Source organism: Panicum virgatum, chromosome 8N (genome assembly GCF_016808335.1).
Source record: "Panicum virgatum strain AP13 chromosome 8N, P.virgatum_v5, whole genome shotgun sequence".
Lineage (NCBI taxonomy): Eukaryota > Viridiplantae > Streptophyta > Magnoliopsida > Poales > Poaceae > Panicum > Panicum virgatum.
Genome location: NC_053152.1, coordinates 43,713,255 through 43,728,853, shown reverse-complemented (window position 1 = coordinate 43,728,853; position 15,599 = coordinate 43,713,255). Strand labels below are relative to the sequence as shown.

General features: G+C 43.9%; 2 protein-coding genes across 10 annotated transcripts; one reads left to right on the top strand and one right to left on the bottom strand.

Annotated features, from left to right (window-relative positions):
* The first annotated feature begins 5,090 nt into the window (after positions 1-5,090).
* LOC120686278 (LRR receptor kinase SERK2-like) lies at positions 5,091-11,820 on the top strand. 5 transcript variants are annotated; one of them, XM_039968476.1, is made up of 12 exons: positions 5,091-5,283; positions 6,364-6,535; positions 7,074-7,203; positions 7,430-7,501; positions 7,624-7,767; positions 7,836-7,907; positions 8,029-8,094; positions 8,188-8,255; positions 8,358-8,495; positions 8,676-9,023; positions 10,102-10,502; positions 11,068-11,820. In XM_039968476.1, the coding sequence occupies exons 2-12, from the start codon at positions 6,466-6,468 to the stop codon at positions 11,389-11,391; spliced, it is 1,833 nt and encodes a 610-aa protein (XP_039824410.1). In that variant the 5' UTR covers positions 5,091-5,283; positions 6,364-6,465; the 3' UTR covers positions 11,392-11,820. The 5 variants fall into 5 exon arrangements, with proteins under 5 accessions (XP_039824410.1, XP_039824409.1, XP_039824412.1 ...); XM_039968475.1 differs by having other exon boundaries at positions 5,105-5,283; positions 6,265-6,535; XM_039968478.1 differs by lacking the exon at positions 6,364-6,535 and having other exon boundaries at positions 5,105-5,283.
* On the bottom strand, positions 5,833-15,497 carry LOC120686276 (pentatricopeptide repeat-containing protein At4g19890). 5 transcript variants are annotated; one of them, XM_039968471.1, is made up of 6 exons: positions 13,256-15,497; positions 13,031-13,135; positions 12,840-12,909; positions 11,160-11,392; positions 10,727-10,895; positions 5,900-6,444 (listed from the first exon to the last, which is right to left on the bottom strand). In XM_039968471.1, the coding sequence occupies exon 1, from the start codon at positions 15,395-15,397 to the stop codon at positions 13,364-13,366; it is 2,034 nt and encodes a 677-aa protein (XP_039824405.1). In that variant the 5' UTR covers positions 15,398-15,497; the 3' UTR covers positions 5,900-6,444; positions 10,727-10,895; positions 11,160-11,392; positions 12,840-12,909; positions 13,031-13,135; positions 13,256-13,363. The 5 variants fall into 5 exon arrangements, with proteins under 5 accessions (XP_039824406.1, XP_039824405.1, XP_039824403.1 ...); XM_039968469.1 differs by having other exon boundaries at positions 10,694-10,895; positions 13,263-15,460; XM_039968468.1 differs by having other exon boundaries at positions 13,263-15,460.
* Positions 15,498-15,599: the final 102 nt, after the last annotated feature.

Sequence of the window (15,599 nt, the reverse complement as noted above, 5' to 3'; positions counted from 1 at the left end):
TTCTATTTATTTTAGAGCTACCTCCGTGCAGGATATGATCTAAGCTCTCTAGTTATAACATCTAGTTGTGCACTTGATTTTCACATTATCATTTTGTGCACATACTTATGGAGAGCTTAGCTCATGTCATGCTAGTTTCGTGATTTTGTGATCCACCGTAGTGATTTTTTTCAATTGGTATCTTTATTGATATCATATCATTGGATCATGAGTCATGGAACTAACTCCCTAGGCTACTAATCTTCTCTTGAGCTATATTGCTTTGCAAGACCTTTTAGGTGCAAGACCTTTTAGGTGATTTGATTCCAAAGGGGGAGAAATGTGGATCAAAGCAAGGCATGTTTTCCAATAAAGGGGGAGAGATGTTTTCCCAAGAAGGAAAAGTATATTCCAAAGAAGGAGACATGCCAAGTGAATCAAAGTCATGAGGGAGAAGTAGCGAAAAAGGGGGAGAATCAAAGGGGGAATCATGGTTTTAGGGGGAGGCCAAGTCATCATTGGATGATGGTAAGCATTCAAGTAAGTGTAAGCAGTTTCAATTGGTATCAAGCGGTTAAATTTGTCAATTTTTGTAAATATTATGCTTGCTTTGATTGTGTTGTCATCAATCACCAAAAAGGGGGAGATTGTAACGAACATGGCACCATTTATATCATTTCGAGTGATTTTGGTGATCGAATGACAATGCAATTAATGGAACTAATGGTTTTGTTAAGAGAACATTTCTAGATCCCAGGGATAAAGTAAAAAGGTCATGCAAAGCAAAACACGAAGAAAGAACTCAAAGAAACGCTGAATTGGACGAGTTCTGCAGAAATCAGTAGCACCGGAAGAACCGATGCCTAAGCATCGGTGCATCCGATGGTTGTCGGAAGATCCGACGCCCTGGTGTTTGATGCAAGTCTGAGCGTCTCTGAAACTCAAGTGAAGATCATGTGAGGCACCGGTTGAACCGACGGCATAACGACAGGCATCGGTGCATTGGGCATATTATGTTCCAGAGACGATGTCAAGCGCCCAGGAGAAGATCCTTCAGCACCGGTTGAACCGGTGATGCATCGGAGCAAAGCACCGGTGTAATGACCTCAGCAGGAGAGAAAGAGGCCAATGGCTAGTTGAGTGCTGTGAGTGACCGGTTGAACCGACGCCATGTCATGAGTTAAACCGGTGGGGTCGCAGACAGTGCGTCAGAAGCTCAACGGCTACTTCGGGTCTGAGAGTGACCGGACGAACCGACGCTACACCAGGCAGAGACATCGGTTCATCCGATGGTACGCAGATTTTTGCTGACCGTTGGAGCAACGGCTCCACAACTTGGAGGCCTATATATGTGGCATCCCCCGGCCATTTGAAGATTGCTGGATTTGCTGGACTTCCCACACATACTCAAGAACACCTCCAAGCCATACAAGAGCATAGTGATCATATCCTTAGCTCTTAGCACACTTTGAGAGTGTTGTGTAAAAGATTAGCTCTTAGTGAGTGAGATTGCAAGGCCTTGAAACTTTGTGTTGTGGTTCTTAAGTGAACTAAAAGAAGATTTCGGTGCGCCGGCACCTTGGGGCTTTGAAGGCTCGCCGGCACGTCATCGACCCTCCGACTTGGTGTGGAGTGGCGACGATAACTTTGTGCGGGGGACGTGGAGACCCCCAACCTTTGTGGAGAAGCTCCTTAGTGGAACCCGGGCCCAAGGTGACCGTGATTGTGTTCACAGAAGAGACTTGGTGGCCGAGTAGAAATACTCTTAGTGAGTGCTACAACAACGTGGATGTAGGTGTGCCTTTGTGGCTAACCGAACCACGGGATAAACACCCGCGTCTTCGTTTTCTCCTATACTCGGCCAAGGTGACCGTGATTGTGTTCACAGAAGAAACTTGGTGGCCGAGTAGAAATACTCTTAGTGAGTGCTACAACAACGTGGATGTAGGTGTGCCTTTATGGCTAACCGAACCACAGGATAAACACCAGCGTCTTCGTTTTCTCCTATACTCTTAGTGAGTGCTACAACAACGTGGATGTAGGTGTGCCTTTGTGGCTAACCGAACCACGGGATAAGGTGACCGTGATTGTGTTCACAGAAGAAACTTGGTGGCCGAGTAGAAATACTCTTAGTGAGTGCTACAACAACGTGGATGTAGGTGTGCCTTTATGGCTAACCGAACCACAGGATAAACACCAGCGTCTTTGTTTTCTCCTATACTCTTAGTTGTTTTCTCCTATCCCGCCCTTTAAGCTTCCGCATTTCATACTAGCAATTTGTGTGCCTTTACTTTCATAGAGTAGTTTCTTTATAGGAAAGTCTATAGGTTGCTAAACTCTTTTGGGATAGTGGTGAGGGAGTTGAACCAGCTTCTTTTGGGATAGTGGTGAGGGAGTTGAACCAGCTTAAATAGCCGGTCTCTGGGAAGCTAGTAAGGGAGTTGAACCAGCTTAAATAGCCGGTCTCTGGGAAGCTAGTAACTCCGGTTCGAACCTTTTGCGCGAAGCGAGGACGAAAGCGCAAGAGAGTTATTTAGCAGGTGTACCGGAGTTACTAGCTTTTCAGGGACCGGCTATTTAAACTGATTCGGCTCCTTCACCGTTTCCAGTATGGGGCTAAAGGTCCTGTGCCGCGGCGCTACAGTAGCCGTGTGCTACAGTAACCCCGCGCGGCCCAATCGGCCCGTGGGCCGTGACAAAACTGGCCATTAGTAATGGTGCTAGAGCGCATGTGTTCAGTCCGTGTTCACGAAGGATGAAGAAGCTAAACTTACATATGAATATAAAACGGGACACTAGTTTATTGATTTTATCAGGACTAAAAAGTAAAAGGTGAATTATGCTATCCACTTGTTTGAAATTTATGTGCTTATTTATATGCTATCCACTTGTGCTTACTTCTTCTATTAATACAATGATCAGCTCTCCTGTCTATTCGAGAAAAAAAAATTATGTGCTTATTACAAGAAGAACAACTTGTTGCCAGTTAACTTGCTGATCTCCAGCTGTGTAAAGAAACAACTAGAAATGGGATCCCAATTTAAAGCAGATTCGTTTCCCTTTTTTTCCGTTTCCATGGAGTGGAGAACAATCTTTTCTTAGGGTAAAGGAACAACTAAAAATGAGGATAAAGTTTTGAGAAACAAATGTGCAGAGGAGTGGATTAACTTTCCGATTAGCCGATATTGGCTAGCTTTTCCCAATATCGCGGTGTTTAAAAAAAATGCACATTTGATGCTAAATTTGATAATTCTTGGACCCCACAACTCACAATCATCTAGAAAACTGAGCAGCACAGTAGTATGCTTGACAAGTTGAAATTTCAATTGAAACTGATCCGGACAGGATCCTATAGATAAGTCAACGGTCAAAAGAACCTCCATTTTATCTATATTATACCGCAAGTAAAGTAAAAACAAAATATTACTCTATAATTAGTCCAAATTTACTTTTCTAACTGTTCCGATAACAAGATGCATTTAATATGAAAAGGGGTAACAACACTCATCGAGTAATGCTAATCGAGTGTATGTAATAAGCAAATAGATGCACCCAACACATTTTAGTGCGACGGTCCCAGGCCATCATGAAAGCCTGAAAGATACATTTTTTGGCTGCGTAAAAACACAGAGCAGAGGACTTACGGCCTTTAATTTGTCATCCACGGATTGTAGTTTCAATATCAGGGAATAAATGGCTCAGCAGGAGCGGCATCAGGAGGTACAGCAGTGAGACTGACAGTCTCACTAATTTTCTTCAAGAAATATATTTAGTTTTTTCGCAACTGTGCCTGGGCACGTTTTTCATTAAGAGGAAGAAAGAAAGTAGCTACAAAAGGAACCGGTCACAGTTGGTACCGGCCCTAAGAGTTCTCTCTGGTCCCTATTACATGGCCAAAGTTTCGCGACCTGGTACAACCGAAGTTGCAAACGATTCTAAATGCCTAAAACCGGCATGGGACCAAGCCATGATCTCATCAAAGACTCTACCCACGATATCCTGGACCGTGCGACTTCGGCGATCGAAAGTTCTATCGTTTCTTTCCTTCCACAGAAGCCAACAAATGAGCACCACTAGAGAGTCAAAACCCCGACGCCAAACTTTGGGAATCAGCTTCCGTGCATGCGCCCACCAATCCAGGATGAAAATCAGATTGAGTCTGTTGCAGAACTCGCTCATATCCCAACTGGCGCAAAACCTGAAACCATACTTGACGAGAGAAAGGGCATGATAGCAATAGATGATAGATAGTTTCAGAGGATTGGTCGCAGAGCACGCAATTGTCGTCATCCTGCAGACCTCGTCTTTTCCTTCGAGCGGCGGTCCAGCACCTGTCATGGATGACGAGCCAAATGAAGAATTTACACTTTGCCGGAGCTCGAGCCCTGCGGAGCAGCTTGGCTCCCTCAACCGGGTGCTGTCCAATGAAGAACGCCGAGTAAGCCGACGAGGTGGAGAAGACCCTATCCGAAGTCCACCTCCAGCAAATCCTATCCGGCTGATCCGCAATGAGATTGATCTGCCTCACGCGAAAATATATTTACTAGGCAGCTCAATTCACTTGCTCCAGTAATCTGACCTGCACTAAGAAAATCTTTGGCATGGTTGCATCCACGTAGATATTCTTCAGAGTGCAATCTCAAACAAATTTCGTGGGGTCCGCCGTCTGGATGCTAATGCACAAAAAATATACAGAAAAATCAGGGTGGTTTGGGTAATTTTCCTTTGCTGATTGGCAAGTCAATGGTGAGGGATGCATGGTCCTTAAACAACTTTGAGGTACGAACTCCCATCATTTTAGTCGCGCACCATATGCTCACACCTAATACACCATCTTTTTTTCTAATACTCAACTTGCTCTGCTCCAACAAAATATTATGTCAAAAGAGTGTAGGCCTATTTTAGAGGATTTAGAAGACCTACTAGCCCGCTAATCTCTACAATGTGTGTATGAGAAGGATATTCGCTGCCAGCCGTTGATTACAAGTGGGCGGCTCAGATCGATCCATCGGTTGGAGAATATTTGCCACTGTCAATCTGAGCCGTCCGTTTGCGTGATCCAATGAACTCCATGCACCTCGATGGGGGGAGAGCTCAGAGCTGTGATAAATTTGACCCGTTCAATGGTCCGGGCGCCACTTGCTCCACACTTGTTCCAGCTCCTCTCAGTGCTGAGGAGCAGATCTTCTCCCCTCTCCCAAGCTCAGCCAGCGTCCATCCCGGGAGACAGCTGAAAGAGAGAAAGTTCTCAGAAGCTTGGAGCACCACTCGCTTGACACTTCTCAGGTTCTCCCCTGCTTCTTGGTAAGTTCTTGCCGGCTTTCCTCGAATGCTCACATACAAGTACTGCCTGTTTGACTTCTCGGTCCTCGTCGTCCTTGTCATCGTCTTCCTTGAGCATCTGTTTGCTTGACTGGATTGCTTGCTCTCCATTAGAGTGGTTTCCTGCTTCTGACCTCTGAGGGTTTATAGTCTGTCTCTTGCTTGCCTTTTGTGGAATAATGGCTTTTGGGGGGAAAACGGGAGGTTTACTTGGGAAGAAGAGAGTTCAGGATGGATTAGGTAGCTTTGGGATTTTTTTTTCTTTTGAAAAGTATGGTAGCTTTGGTTCTTGCCCAAAACATACCAAACAGGCAAACACTACCTTCTTTGGTAAGCGAAAGCTTCCACCAGCACCCTGCATAGCTCAAATGGACAAGAAACTTAGAGAGAGTTTGCTGGCATACCATGGTCGCAAGTTCTTGGAACGGAGTAGTCAGTGTCTGGGCGATCTTTGAGAAGTTGCTATTTAATTCCAAAACGGAGAGAAAAATGCATGCTTATTGCTCGTTTTGTTTTCCAATTTCAAGATGCTGGTGCAAGTAAGAGTTTATTCTCCTTTGCTGCACATTCCACTGTGTGTTTATAACATTCCATCAAGTATGAAAATAGTGGTGACACCTTTATGAAGGTATAGGTCTGTAGGGTCATGACTAATTAAGTACACATATAGATACAGAATCCCAGTGGGACCAAATCCTGGACTCACATCTACATGTCTATATTGGAAGAACTTTTCTTTCTGAGACAACTACCAGAGGAAGCTTCTGAGAAATGTGGAACACAGTTACATCTACTTTAAGTCCAGTGAGCACACTGAGACTCTTCACACGTAGCAATGATTTCTTTCATACAAGTAGCTAGTAGTCCAAATGAGAACACTCCAAACTGACCTAGTTCTTCGAACTGTAGACATAATTTCACCAATCTTAATTTTATGCTAAAGTAAATCCTTGGCAAGTTCAGGTATCATTCCATCTTGCTTCCAGTTGAGGATAGTATCAGAATTCTTCTCTGAGCATTTCTGTCCTCCCATCTCATACGCTTCTTTCGGTGACACAACAGTCAAGCACCGATCTTGCATCAAGAGGGCTTCAATTTTGATTCGAACAGCGGCAGTGTTCCAGTTCTTGAAAACATAACAAGCTGACAATATTTTCAGAAAGCATGAAGTTATTAGCTTTTGTGCTAGTTTTATTGGTATGTCTACAATCTTCTGCTGCTGCTGAGTTCCAAGGTAAGGACAATACATTTTTTACCAAATATGCTAATCTTCAATTGTTATTAGCTACCATTAGATAAGATAACATAGAAAAGTTGACTTTGAACAGACAAGCTATCATAGGTAACATGGAAATTATTGTGCTATTGAATAGACTGTCTCTAAAGACCACAGAAGTCTCTTAGAAATTTGGCTCCCTGTCTATGTCACCAGTCAAAAGTTTGAATCAGAAACTCTAGAAGGGAACTACACAATAGATCTCGTAACGCTGTAACACACACCAGTGGAGTGGAGCAGTGGATTGGTTGACCCCTTTCAGCATACTAGTGCCGTTGCAATATTGTTTCCAGTTTCCAGGGAGAATAAAAGCACTTCTATTGAGCGTAGTTAATTTTCCTTAGTAATGATAGAGAGCTCCAGATTAGCGAAATATATTCTGTCATGCCTTATACAGTTAAGCACTACATATCCCAGATTGCAAGTCAGACACTGAATAGATTCAATAAGAAGAGTCTACATGATGACCCCAGAAATAAGACTGTTTTGTCTGCAGTTGAAGCACTCTATGAAATGAGGCAAGCCCTCAACGATAACAGTGGTGTCCTTCATGACTGGAACGATAATCAAATGAGCCCCTGCTATTGGGACCATGTTACTTGTCAAGACAACATAGTTACAAAAATGTAAGTTTGCTGGAAGTTTGAATTCCATTATTGACCAAGGCAGCTAAGGTTCAACCAAATTCAGATTGTGGTTTTCAAATATAAGGAAATTTCATAAAGAAGTGTTTTCATTTGGATGGAATATTTTTATACTTCACTCTTATCTAGTTTCACTATTGTAAATTTGTAAGGCAACGAACTTTGTCTACATGACTATTTGCTTAGTTTCTCATTTCTGACTCTGCAGAAGTTTGTCCTCATCTGGATTAACAGGGGTCTTGTCACCCAGCATTGCAAAGCTAACAACTTTACAAGAGCTGTAAGTTCCATTCTTTTGCCTGTCTATATTTTGTCCTCATAAACATGGGTCCAATCATATATAAAATTATGTGCCCGTACAAAACAGATAACCTTGCTGACTGCTACATACTATGGTTTCAGGCTATTGAATGGCAACAGCATAACTGGAGGGATTCCTCAGGAGTTTGGGAACCTATCAAGTTTGACAACTCTAAACCTTGGACAAAATAATTTAAATGGCTCAATACCGGATTCCCTTGGCCATCTTCCTAAACTTGAAATTCTGTAAGTCAGCCATCACTTATGTTATCAAGGGTGATAAAAAGGCTCTAACAATGTGATAATTTGGACAGGGATCTAAGCCAAAACAATTTAAGCGGGAGTATTCCAAGCTCTTTCTTAAATCTTCCATCATTGAATAATATGTGAGTTTTTAACTTCATCATGTAAAACCTGACGAATGTTATGCTTACTACTGCCATTTGTTTGTTTAAGGAAGTCAATAATAGTTCTGCAATCATATATCATACGCCACTTTTTTTGCAGCAATCTTGCATATAATAATCTTAGTGGTGAAATACCACAATATCTACTTCGGGTGGCTCAATACAAGTATGTCATTTCTGCACCAAAGCAGATTATGAAAACAAATTTCATGTGTGCTACTGTACAATAGACTTAGTAATTGTAAAATTGTCTTTCCAGCTATACAGGTAACCATTTGAATTGTGGCCAACATTTATTTTCATGTGAAGGAGGCAGCACAAGGACAGGTACTTTACTGACAAACTGGCAAACCCTACTGAACACTAAATTTTGAGGGAGACTGTAAGTGCATTTTTCTCAGGCTAAATACTTGATCATAATACATTCAGGCGGATCAAAAAACTCCAAGCTAAAGGTGGTTCTTGGAAGCATTGCTGGAGCAGTCACTCTCCTTGTCATTGGAGTTCTAATTGTGTTATGGTGGCAAAGAATGCATTACCGACCTGAAATCTTCATTGATGTCTCAGGTTTGTCTAGGAGCATAAGTGGATAACTATGTTTGTTTGATGATGACCATAGTGGTAATTTTCATTTTTCAAGGCAGACAACATTTTCAGAAATTGAAATGGCTAAATAAATTAGCATTCTGAAAGAAAATACCCAACTTATTTTAACTGATACAAGATGAACATGTTCAACAATTCCAGGTCAGAATGATCACAGACTAGAGTTTGGGCAGATAAAGCGGTTCTCATGGCGAGAGCTCCAGATTGCAACCAACAATTTCAGTGAACAGAATGTTCTTGGCAAAGGAGGTTTTGGTAAGGTGTACAAAGGAGTTCTTCCAGGTCCAGACAGTATAAAGATTGCAGTGAAACGACTGTTTGATGTGGAGAGTCCTGAAGGGGACCTGCCTTTCCTCAGAGAAGTTGAATTGATAAGCATTGCTGTACATAAGAACATATTAAGGTTGATAGGGTTCTGTACGACACCGAAAGAAAGACTCTTGGTCTACCCTTTCATGGAGAATCTGAGTGTTGCTTCCCGTTTAAGAGGTACAACTCAACTAAGCTGAGATCATCTCTTTCTGATCATGTCTTTATTTGTAAGTCTATGGCTTTGTCTGTTTGATTGGTCTTCACTCAGAATTGTCACTTGAAGAATGCAGTTGTGTCTATAAGCTAATATATTGCAAGAAATTAGGAGTGAAGGTAAAGTTTTGATGTAGAAAACATGTAGTATGCATAGTTGATCTTTTTCTAAATTTTATCCAGGATATTATAATAATTTCATAAAAGTATGATGTAACATAATAATTCCCCTATACCCTTCATCTTCACATCATGTAGACCGAGTACATGATGTGCGATTTCAGCGCGACTAGGCATGAGGGGGGAGACGTTAGTCTAGATAGGCAAGTGGTGGTCCAGAAGGATACTTTTCGATATTTAGGATCGGTGCTACAAAAGGATGGCGACATTGATGAAGATGTTAGGCATAGAATTTCAGCTGGCTGGTTGAAATGGCGGCAAGCTTCTGGCATCCTTTGTGACAAGAGGGTGCCACAAAAGCTAAAAGGCAAATTTTATAGGACAGCAATTCGTCCGGCGATGTTATACGGTGCTGAATGTTGGCCTACAAAAAGGCGACATGTCCAGCAACTGAGTGTAGCAGAGATGCGGATGTTGCGGTGGTTTTGCAGGCACACAAGGAGGGATAGAGTCTGGAACGAAGTTATTCGGGATAGGGTCGGGGTGGCACCAATTGAGGAGAAACTTACCCAGCATCGGCTGAGATGGTTTGGACATGTTCAACGAAGGCCTCCTGAGGCGCCGGTGCGTAATAGGGTTCTTGAGCGGGTCGATAATGTAAAGAGGGGTAGAGGTAGACCTAAACTGACGTGGGATGAGCCGGTTAAGAGAGACCTTAAGGATTGGAATATCTCTAAAGAGATAGCTTTGGATAGGAGCGCTTGGAGACTAGCTATCAATGTGCCTGAACCTTGAACTTATTTCTTTCGGGTTTCATCTCTAGCCTACCCCAACTTGTTTGGGAAAAAAGGCTATGTTGTTGTTGTTGTTGTTGTACCCTTCATCTTCTCAGATATGATAGTAACAAAACTTGAAAATGCAGATATAAAACTAAATGAACCAGCATTAGATTGGACTACAAGAATGCGAATTGCTCTTGGTGCTGCCCGTGGATTGGAATACCTTCATGAGCACTGTAATCCCAAGATCATCCACCGTGATGTGAAGGCTGCCAATGTCCTGCTTGATGGGAACTTTGAAGCAGTTGTAGGAGATTTTGGGTTGGCAAAGATGGTGGACATAGGAAGGAACACAGTCACGACAGGGGTTCGTGGCACTATAGGCCACATAGCTCCTGAGTACATAAAGACAGGAAGGCCATCAGTTAAGACAGATGTATTTGGATATGGTGTCACGCTGTTAGAGATTGTAACAGGGGAGCGAGCAATTGCATTCTATCCTGACCGTATCGAAGAAGCAGGCGAGATCATGCTAATTGATCAGGTAAGATAATTAGATAATCCTGTTGATAGCTGTAAAAGCACACTGATAGATATCAAATTGCACAATGCTACTGATAGATCAAGGAAAATTAAGATAAGCGTGTTAAGGTCTAAGCAGACAGTTTCCCTAAGCACAGTAATCAGAAATATAGTATCAAGGTCATTAAAGAGGAGTTGCAGCAGTGGTCTTACTGGTCTATAGCTGGGGCTCGAGGAGTTTCTTACCTCCTCACCCTAGTAACTCCAGTCAGTTAGGTCTTTTGGTCTTTTGGTCTAGTGTTCCCGGTCTTGTTGTTTTTGGTCTTAAGAGTAAGGGTTACAGGCCCTTCATATCTGTAACATTCTGAGGTTCTTTATCCCCATTTTCTTCATAATATATTGATGCGCAGCTCTCCTGTGTGTTCGAGAGAGAGAAAAAATATAGTATCAGTAGCAGCAATAGGTAACCATGCAATTATCTTACATTTTCTGGTCAAACATTACTTCATAGTTCATACTTTCACATAATTGGCCCCTTTTAAAACTATAATTAAATTCATATGTTGATTCAAATTGCAAATGTGAAGGTCAAAATGTTGATGGAAGAAGGGCGACTACATGAAATTGTCGATCGCAATCTAGGTGGTGCATACAACCATGAAGAGCTGGAGAAGATTACCCAGGTAGCACTCCTCTGCACCCACATGGACCCTGATCAACGCCCTGCAATGTCTGAGGTGGTGCAGATGCTGGAAGGAGAGTTTGTCCCAGTAGAGCGATGGGAGGAGTGGCAGCTAGCTGAGCTCAACCGACGACAGCAGCATGAAATGAGGCAGCAGCGCAAACTATTCAGCTTCAGTGAAGAATCTCTAAACATTCAGGAAGCCATTGAGCTGTCAACTGGCAGATGAGCTGCAAGATCATAAAAAATTGCCATATTTCTCACTTGTTCCGTCAGTAAAAATGGTGCAAGGAAAATTCAGGAGTACGCTCTACGTTTTGACTACTAGGAATACTCTATAGGTGTTGACGTTATAGTTTGCATCGGTAAGTGCATCCACATTGGTGAATAGAGCAGTTGATTACACCTAGCTCAGACCACGTGTATATTATAGACTAGACTGTTCGTATTTTCTTTGCATTCTAAAAAAATGGACCATGAGGGGGAGACTACCCCTGGGCTTGGTTCTAAGAAGGTGCCGTGCTTCGAATCCAGGTCAGGACGGGAGTTTCAACGACTCCTGGAGTTCAACGCTCTAACCAGTCCACCGCGAGTGCACAACTCTTGTAAATGAAATTCTCTGATATGTGTGTTGTTGGTTATTAGAAATTCCCAAACATCAAACCTTGAAAAAAAATCAATTCAGAATTTAGCCTAAAAAGTCAAAAACTTCAGCAATTATCTTAAACTTCTGTCCACAGTGTGTCGCCTAACAGTTTTAACCAAAGAAAATGATTAAATTGTACGTGTGCCAGGACCAATGCAATGGAGCCATCAAATAAAGATGCAACCAACAAAGAAAACTTTGAGATATTAATGTATTATTGTATGGCGTCAACCTTGATAACATGAGTTTCGTTGCGGCAAAAGTTAGCACGCAAGGAATACAAGAAACAAACAATGATCATAGGGATCTTTCGGTCAAAACAAAAAATGATCACATCAAGCTCAAAATCAAATATGTTCAGTAACGACAACATAAACATCTGAACCAACTGTGGAGGATCCCCACATCGGAGTATCAATGTTTTTTTCCCTAGGTAGCAGCTACCAAGAGTTCCCAGAAAACACCCGCAATCACTGAATTTTATCTAATTGGGGACGAATGTCTCCAAGTTATGAGCATACCGATCAGCTTTGCTCCATTTGCAGCCGTGGTTGAGTTTGAAGTACAATCAAGAAGGGGCCAATAGCACTGAATGTGCAATTTTATTACTTCCTAAGAATCAGTTTAGTGGAATCATTAAGAGATTTCATTTGGCCTACACATAGGTCTTCCGCTGATTTTCAGGATGCTGTCATCAATAATATTCTTTCCATAATATTGCTCATAATATTATTGTAATTAGCTAGATCTCAGTTTTTGCAGGAAATTCGCTGATTTCCAACCAGCTTGACTTTCAGAGCTAGGGTCAAAGTTTATATAGTGAAAGATAAGCATGAACACAACAGCAGCATGACTGTTACAATACCAAGAACAATCTTAAGAGTTTGAACCACTGAACACAGGTTTAAATATACGGAATTACATCTGTAGAAAGTAGAATACAGATTAACAGAACCTACACGTCTAAAGTTTCAAATAGCATAAAATGAAGTATATTCTTCATAACAAGGTACAGAAGGGAAAGAACTAACCTTAAATCCATCATACAAAATGCAGATGTATTATACAACATTGAATATCTTCAAAGTGTTTAAGAAAGACCTGTTGACCAGTAGAAACAAAAGCAATCGCAGGAGTTGCATCAGGCAAATGAAAAGTAGGCCGAAATGAAGTTACTAAAATGCAAGGAAATCACAAATTCTTCACCTTATGAACAACTTACCTTGTTTCTTCTCACATAGTTTATGCAAAAGCAGATCCATACCATCGCCAAGCACTTCTAACCCAGATCGGTCATGAATATTTATCTGGTCATGTAGACCTTGACCTGGATATTTTATAAGATCAACGACTATGCAAGAGTAAAATTTGGACAAAGTACTACTGGTAAAACCTATAAAAAGGAGAAAAATGAGCATTGAGCATTGCTAGAAATTGATTGACATACCACTTACCGCTAATTGATTGACATAGCAGCTCTGCTAAAAAGGAGCACTGAGAACTACTATGAAATTCTCTGCTGCGTTGGTAGACAAAATTTGGATTACTCTAGTAATCAAGCAATGGCTGCGGCATCCTTTTTCTGAAAGTTAGAGATCCTCTTCGATATCTTTTCAGATATTTCAGAAGCTAGGGCATATCTATTGCTGTTATAGCATGAATCGATGAACCTTGTATAAGTTACATGGTCAACAGTGTAATGCTTGTCCAGAACATTTTTGAGGAAAAGACTAGCAGCATCCAAATTTCCCACAGCACTAAGCTTTCTAACTAGAGCATCTGCAGTGTGAGCTTGTTGCCGTTTATCCAGTCTATCCAAGAATGACACAGCAATGCTTGTTTTCTCCCTCCTGCAATACTCAAAAGCCAATGTGACACGAGTTACATCGCATGGCGCCAAATGTTTATCAAGCATGCTCTCGTATAATGCCCTTGCTTCCTCTAGCCTGGATTCCTTGCATAACCCACTTATTAGGGCCCCATAAGTTATAGAGTCAGGTAGGCATCCATGTTGAACCATCCTCTCAAAGACCCTCAAAGCCGTGGTCGATTTGCCAACTTTACAGTATCCTGCAATCATTGAGGTATAAGTTTGTTTTGTTGGCACTAATCCTATAGCAAGACATTTGTCAAAAAGCTTCTGACTTTGTTCCATTTGCCTTTGTTGGCAATATGCAGCAATGATGGTGGTGTATGTGTCTATATCCGGATGGCAACCATTTTCTGCCATCCTGCTGAACAACTCTAGGGCATACATAATGTGGCCCTGTTTGCAGTGCTCAGTTATCAGTATAGTAAATGTCACCATATCAAGATGCAGCCCCTGACTAGTTGCCATTCGGAGCACCTTGTAAGCTTCATGAATCTGTCCTTTCCTGCAAAAACCACCAATAATGGCATTATATGTGTAAATGTTGGGCAGGAAACCTTCCAGCTTCATCTTATTCATCAGCTCAAAGGCGCAATCAAAGCTGCCGCCTTTGCAGTGACCATCGATCAGCGTAGTGTATGTGTTTGTGTTTGGCGCCAGTCCCTGCTCAACCATCCTCCCCAACAGCATCTCAGCACGAGCAAGCTTTCCCTCTTTGCAGTACCCTCCGATCATCACAGTGTATGTATGCACATTTGGCTTGTACGAGCTACTCTTAACAAGCTTCAAGAACAGCCGGAACGCCCGCTCCGTCCATCCAATCTTGCAGAGCCCATCGATCAGCGACGTGTGCGTGTACACATTCGGCTTCAAGCCCTTCCCAACCATCTCCTCCAGCACATGGAACGCCTGCTTGACGTAGCCCCGTTTGCACAGACCGTCAATCCATGCTGTGTAGTTGACCATGTTTGGCAGCGTTCCCATCCCTGACATCCACCTGAACAGCTCAGAGACATCCTTGAACCGTCCCTGCTGGCAGAACGCGCGCACGACCACCGTGCACGTCGCATTGTCCAGGCAGAACCCAAGCTGCCGCATGGTCACCAGCAGGGCGTCGACCTCCTCGAAGCGCCCCTCCCGGCAGCACCCTAGGACCAGCGCCCGAAAGCTACGCTCGTCGGGGCGCACCCCGCCGCCCCACGTCATTCCGTCGAACACCTCGCGCGCGCGCGCGAAGAGCCCGGGGTGCCGGAGACCGACGCGGAGCACCCAGTTGGCCGTCTCGACGCGGAGCGGGAGCCCGTGGCTCCGCATCTCGAGCACCATGTCCGCGGCCTCCCGGAGCCGCCCGGCCTCCGCGAAGGCCGCCACCATCGCGCGCATCGCCTCGTGCGCCATCGGGAGGTTCCCCCGCGCGACGAAGGCGGTGGCGGCCGTGGCGTAGAGCCGCATGAGGAGGCGGAGGTCCGGGCGGGCGGCGAGGCGGCGGAAGAGCGCGAGCGCGGCCGCGGAGCCCGCGGAGTCCGCGAGGGCCGGGAGCGCCGCGATGGCGTCGTCCGGGGCGAGCGCGGCGGGGTCGAGGCCGCCGGGCGAGGCGTCGGGGGCGGCATCGGAGGAGGCGGGGTGCTGGGTTGGGGAGGTGCAGGTACAGAGATGCGTGATGTCGGGGAGGAGCAGGAGGAGGAGGCGGCGGCGGCCGTGGCGTTGGCGTGTGAGCATCTCGGAGTGGCGAGCCCGCCGCCTCAGTCCCCGGGGCCGCCTCTTCGGAGGAAGCGGGGAGTGCGTGGGAGCCAGGGAGGCATAGCGAAAGCTGCTTTCGTGCTGTGAACACGGGTTCTATGACGCGACACAAAATACGTTTTGCAGGCGCGGGATACGGACCATACCCTTTGGTTACAGTTCCCCTCGCGATCGCTGGTCG

What these genes read in the sequence shown, in the direction of transcription:
- LOC120686278 (XM_039968474.1), top strand. Translation starts at nt 6,962, where the DNA reads ATGCCTTATACAGTTAAGCACTACATATCCCAGATTGCAAGTCAGACA. An exon ending in CTTCCATCATTGAATAATAT is followed by an intron (nt 7,908 to 8,028) that starts GTGAGTTTTTAA and finishes CTTTTTTTGCAG; the next exon opens with CAATCTTGCATATAATAATC. An exon ending in AGATCATGCTAATTGATCAG is followed by an intron (nt 10,503 to 11,067) that starts GTAAGATAATTA and finishes GCAAATGTGAAG; the next exon opens with GTCAAAATGTTGATGGAAGA.
- LOC120686276 (XM_039968470.1), bottom strand. Translation starts at nt 15,397, where the DNA reads ATGCTCACACGCCAACGCCACGGCCGCCGCCGCCTCCTCCTCCTGCTC.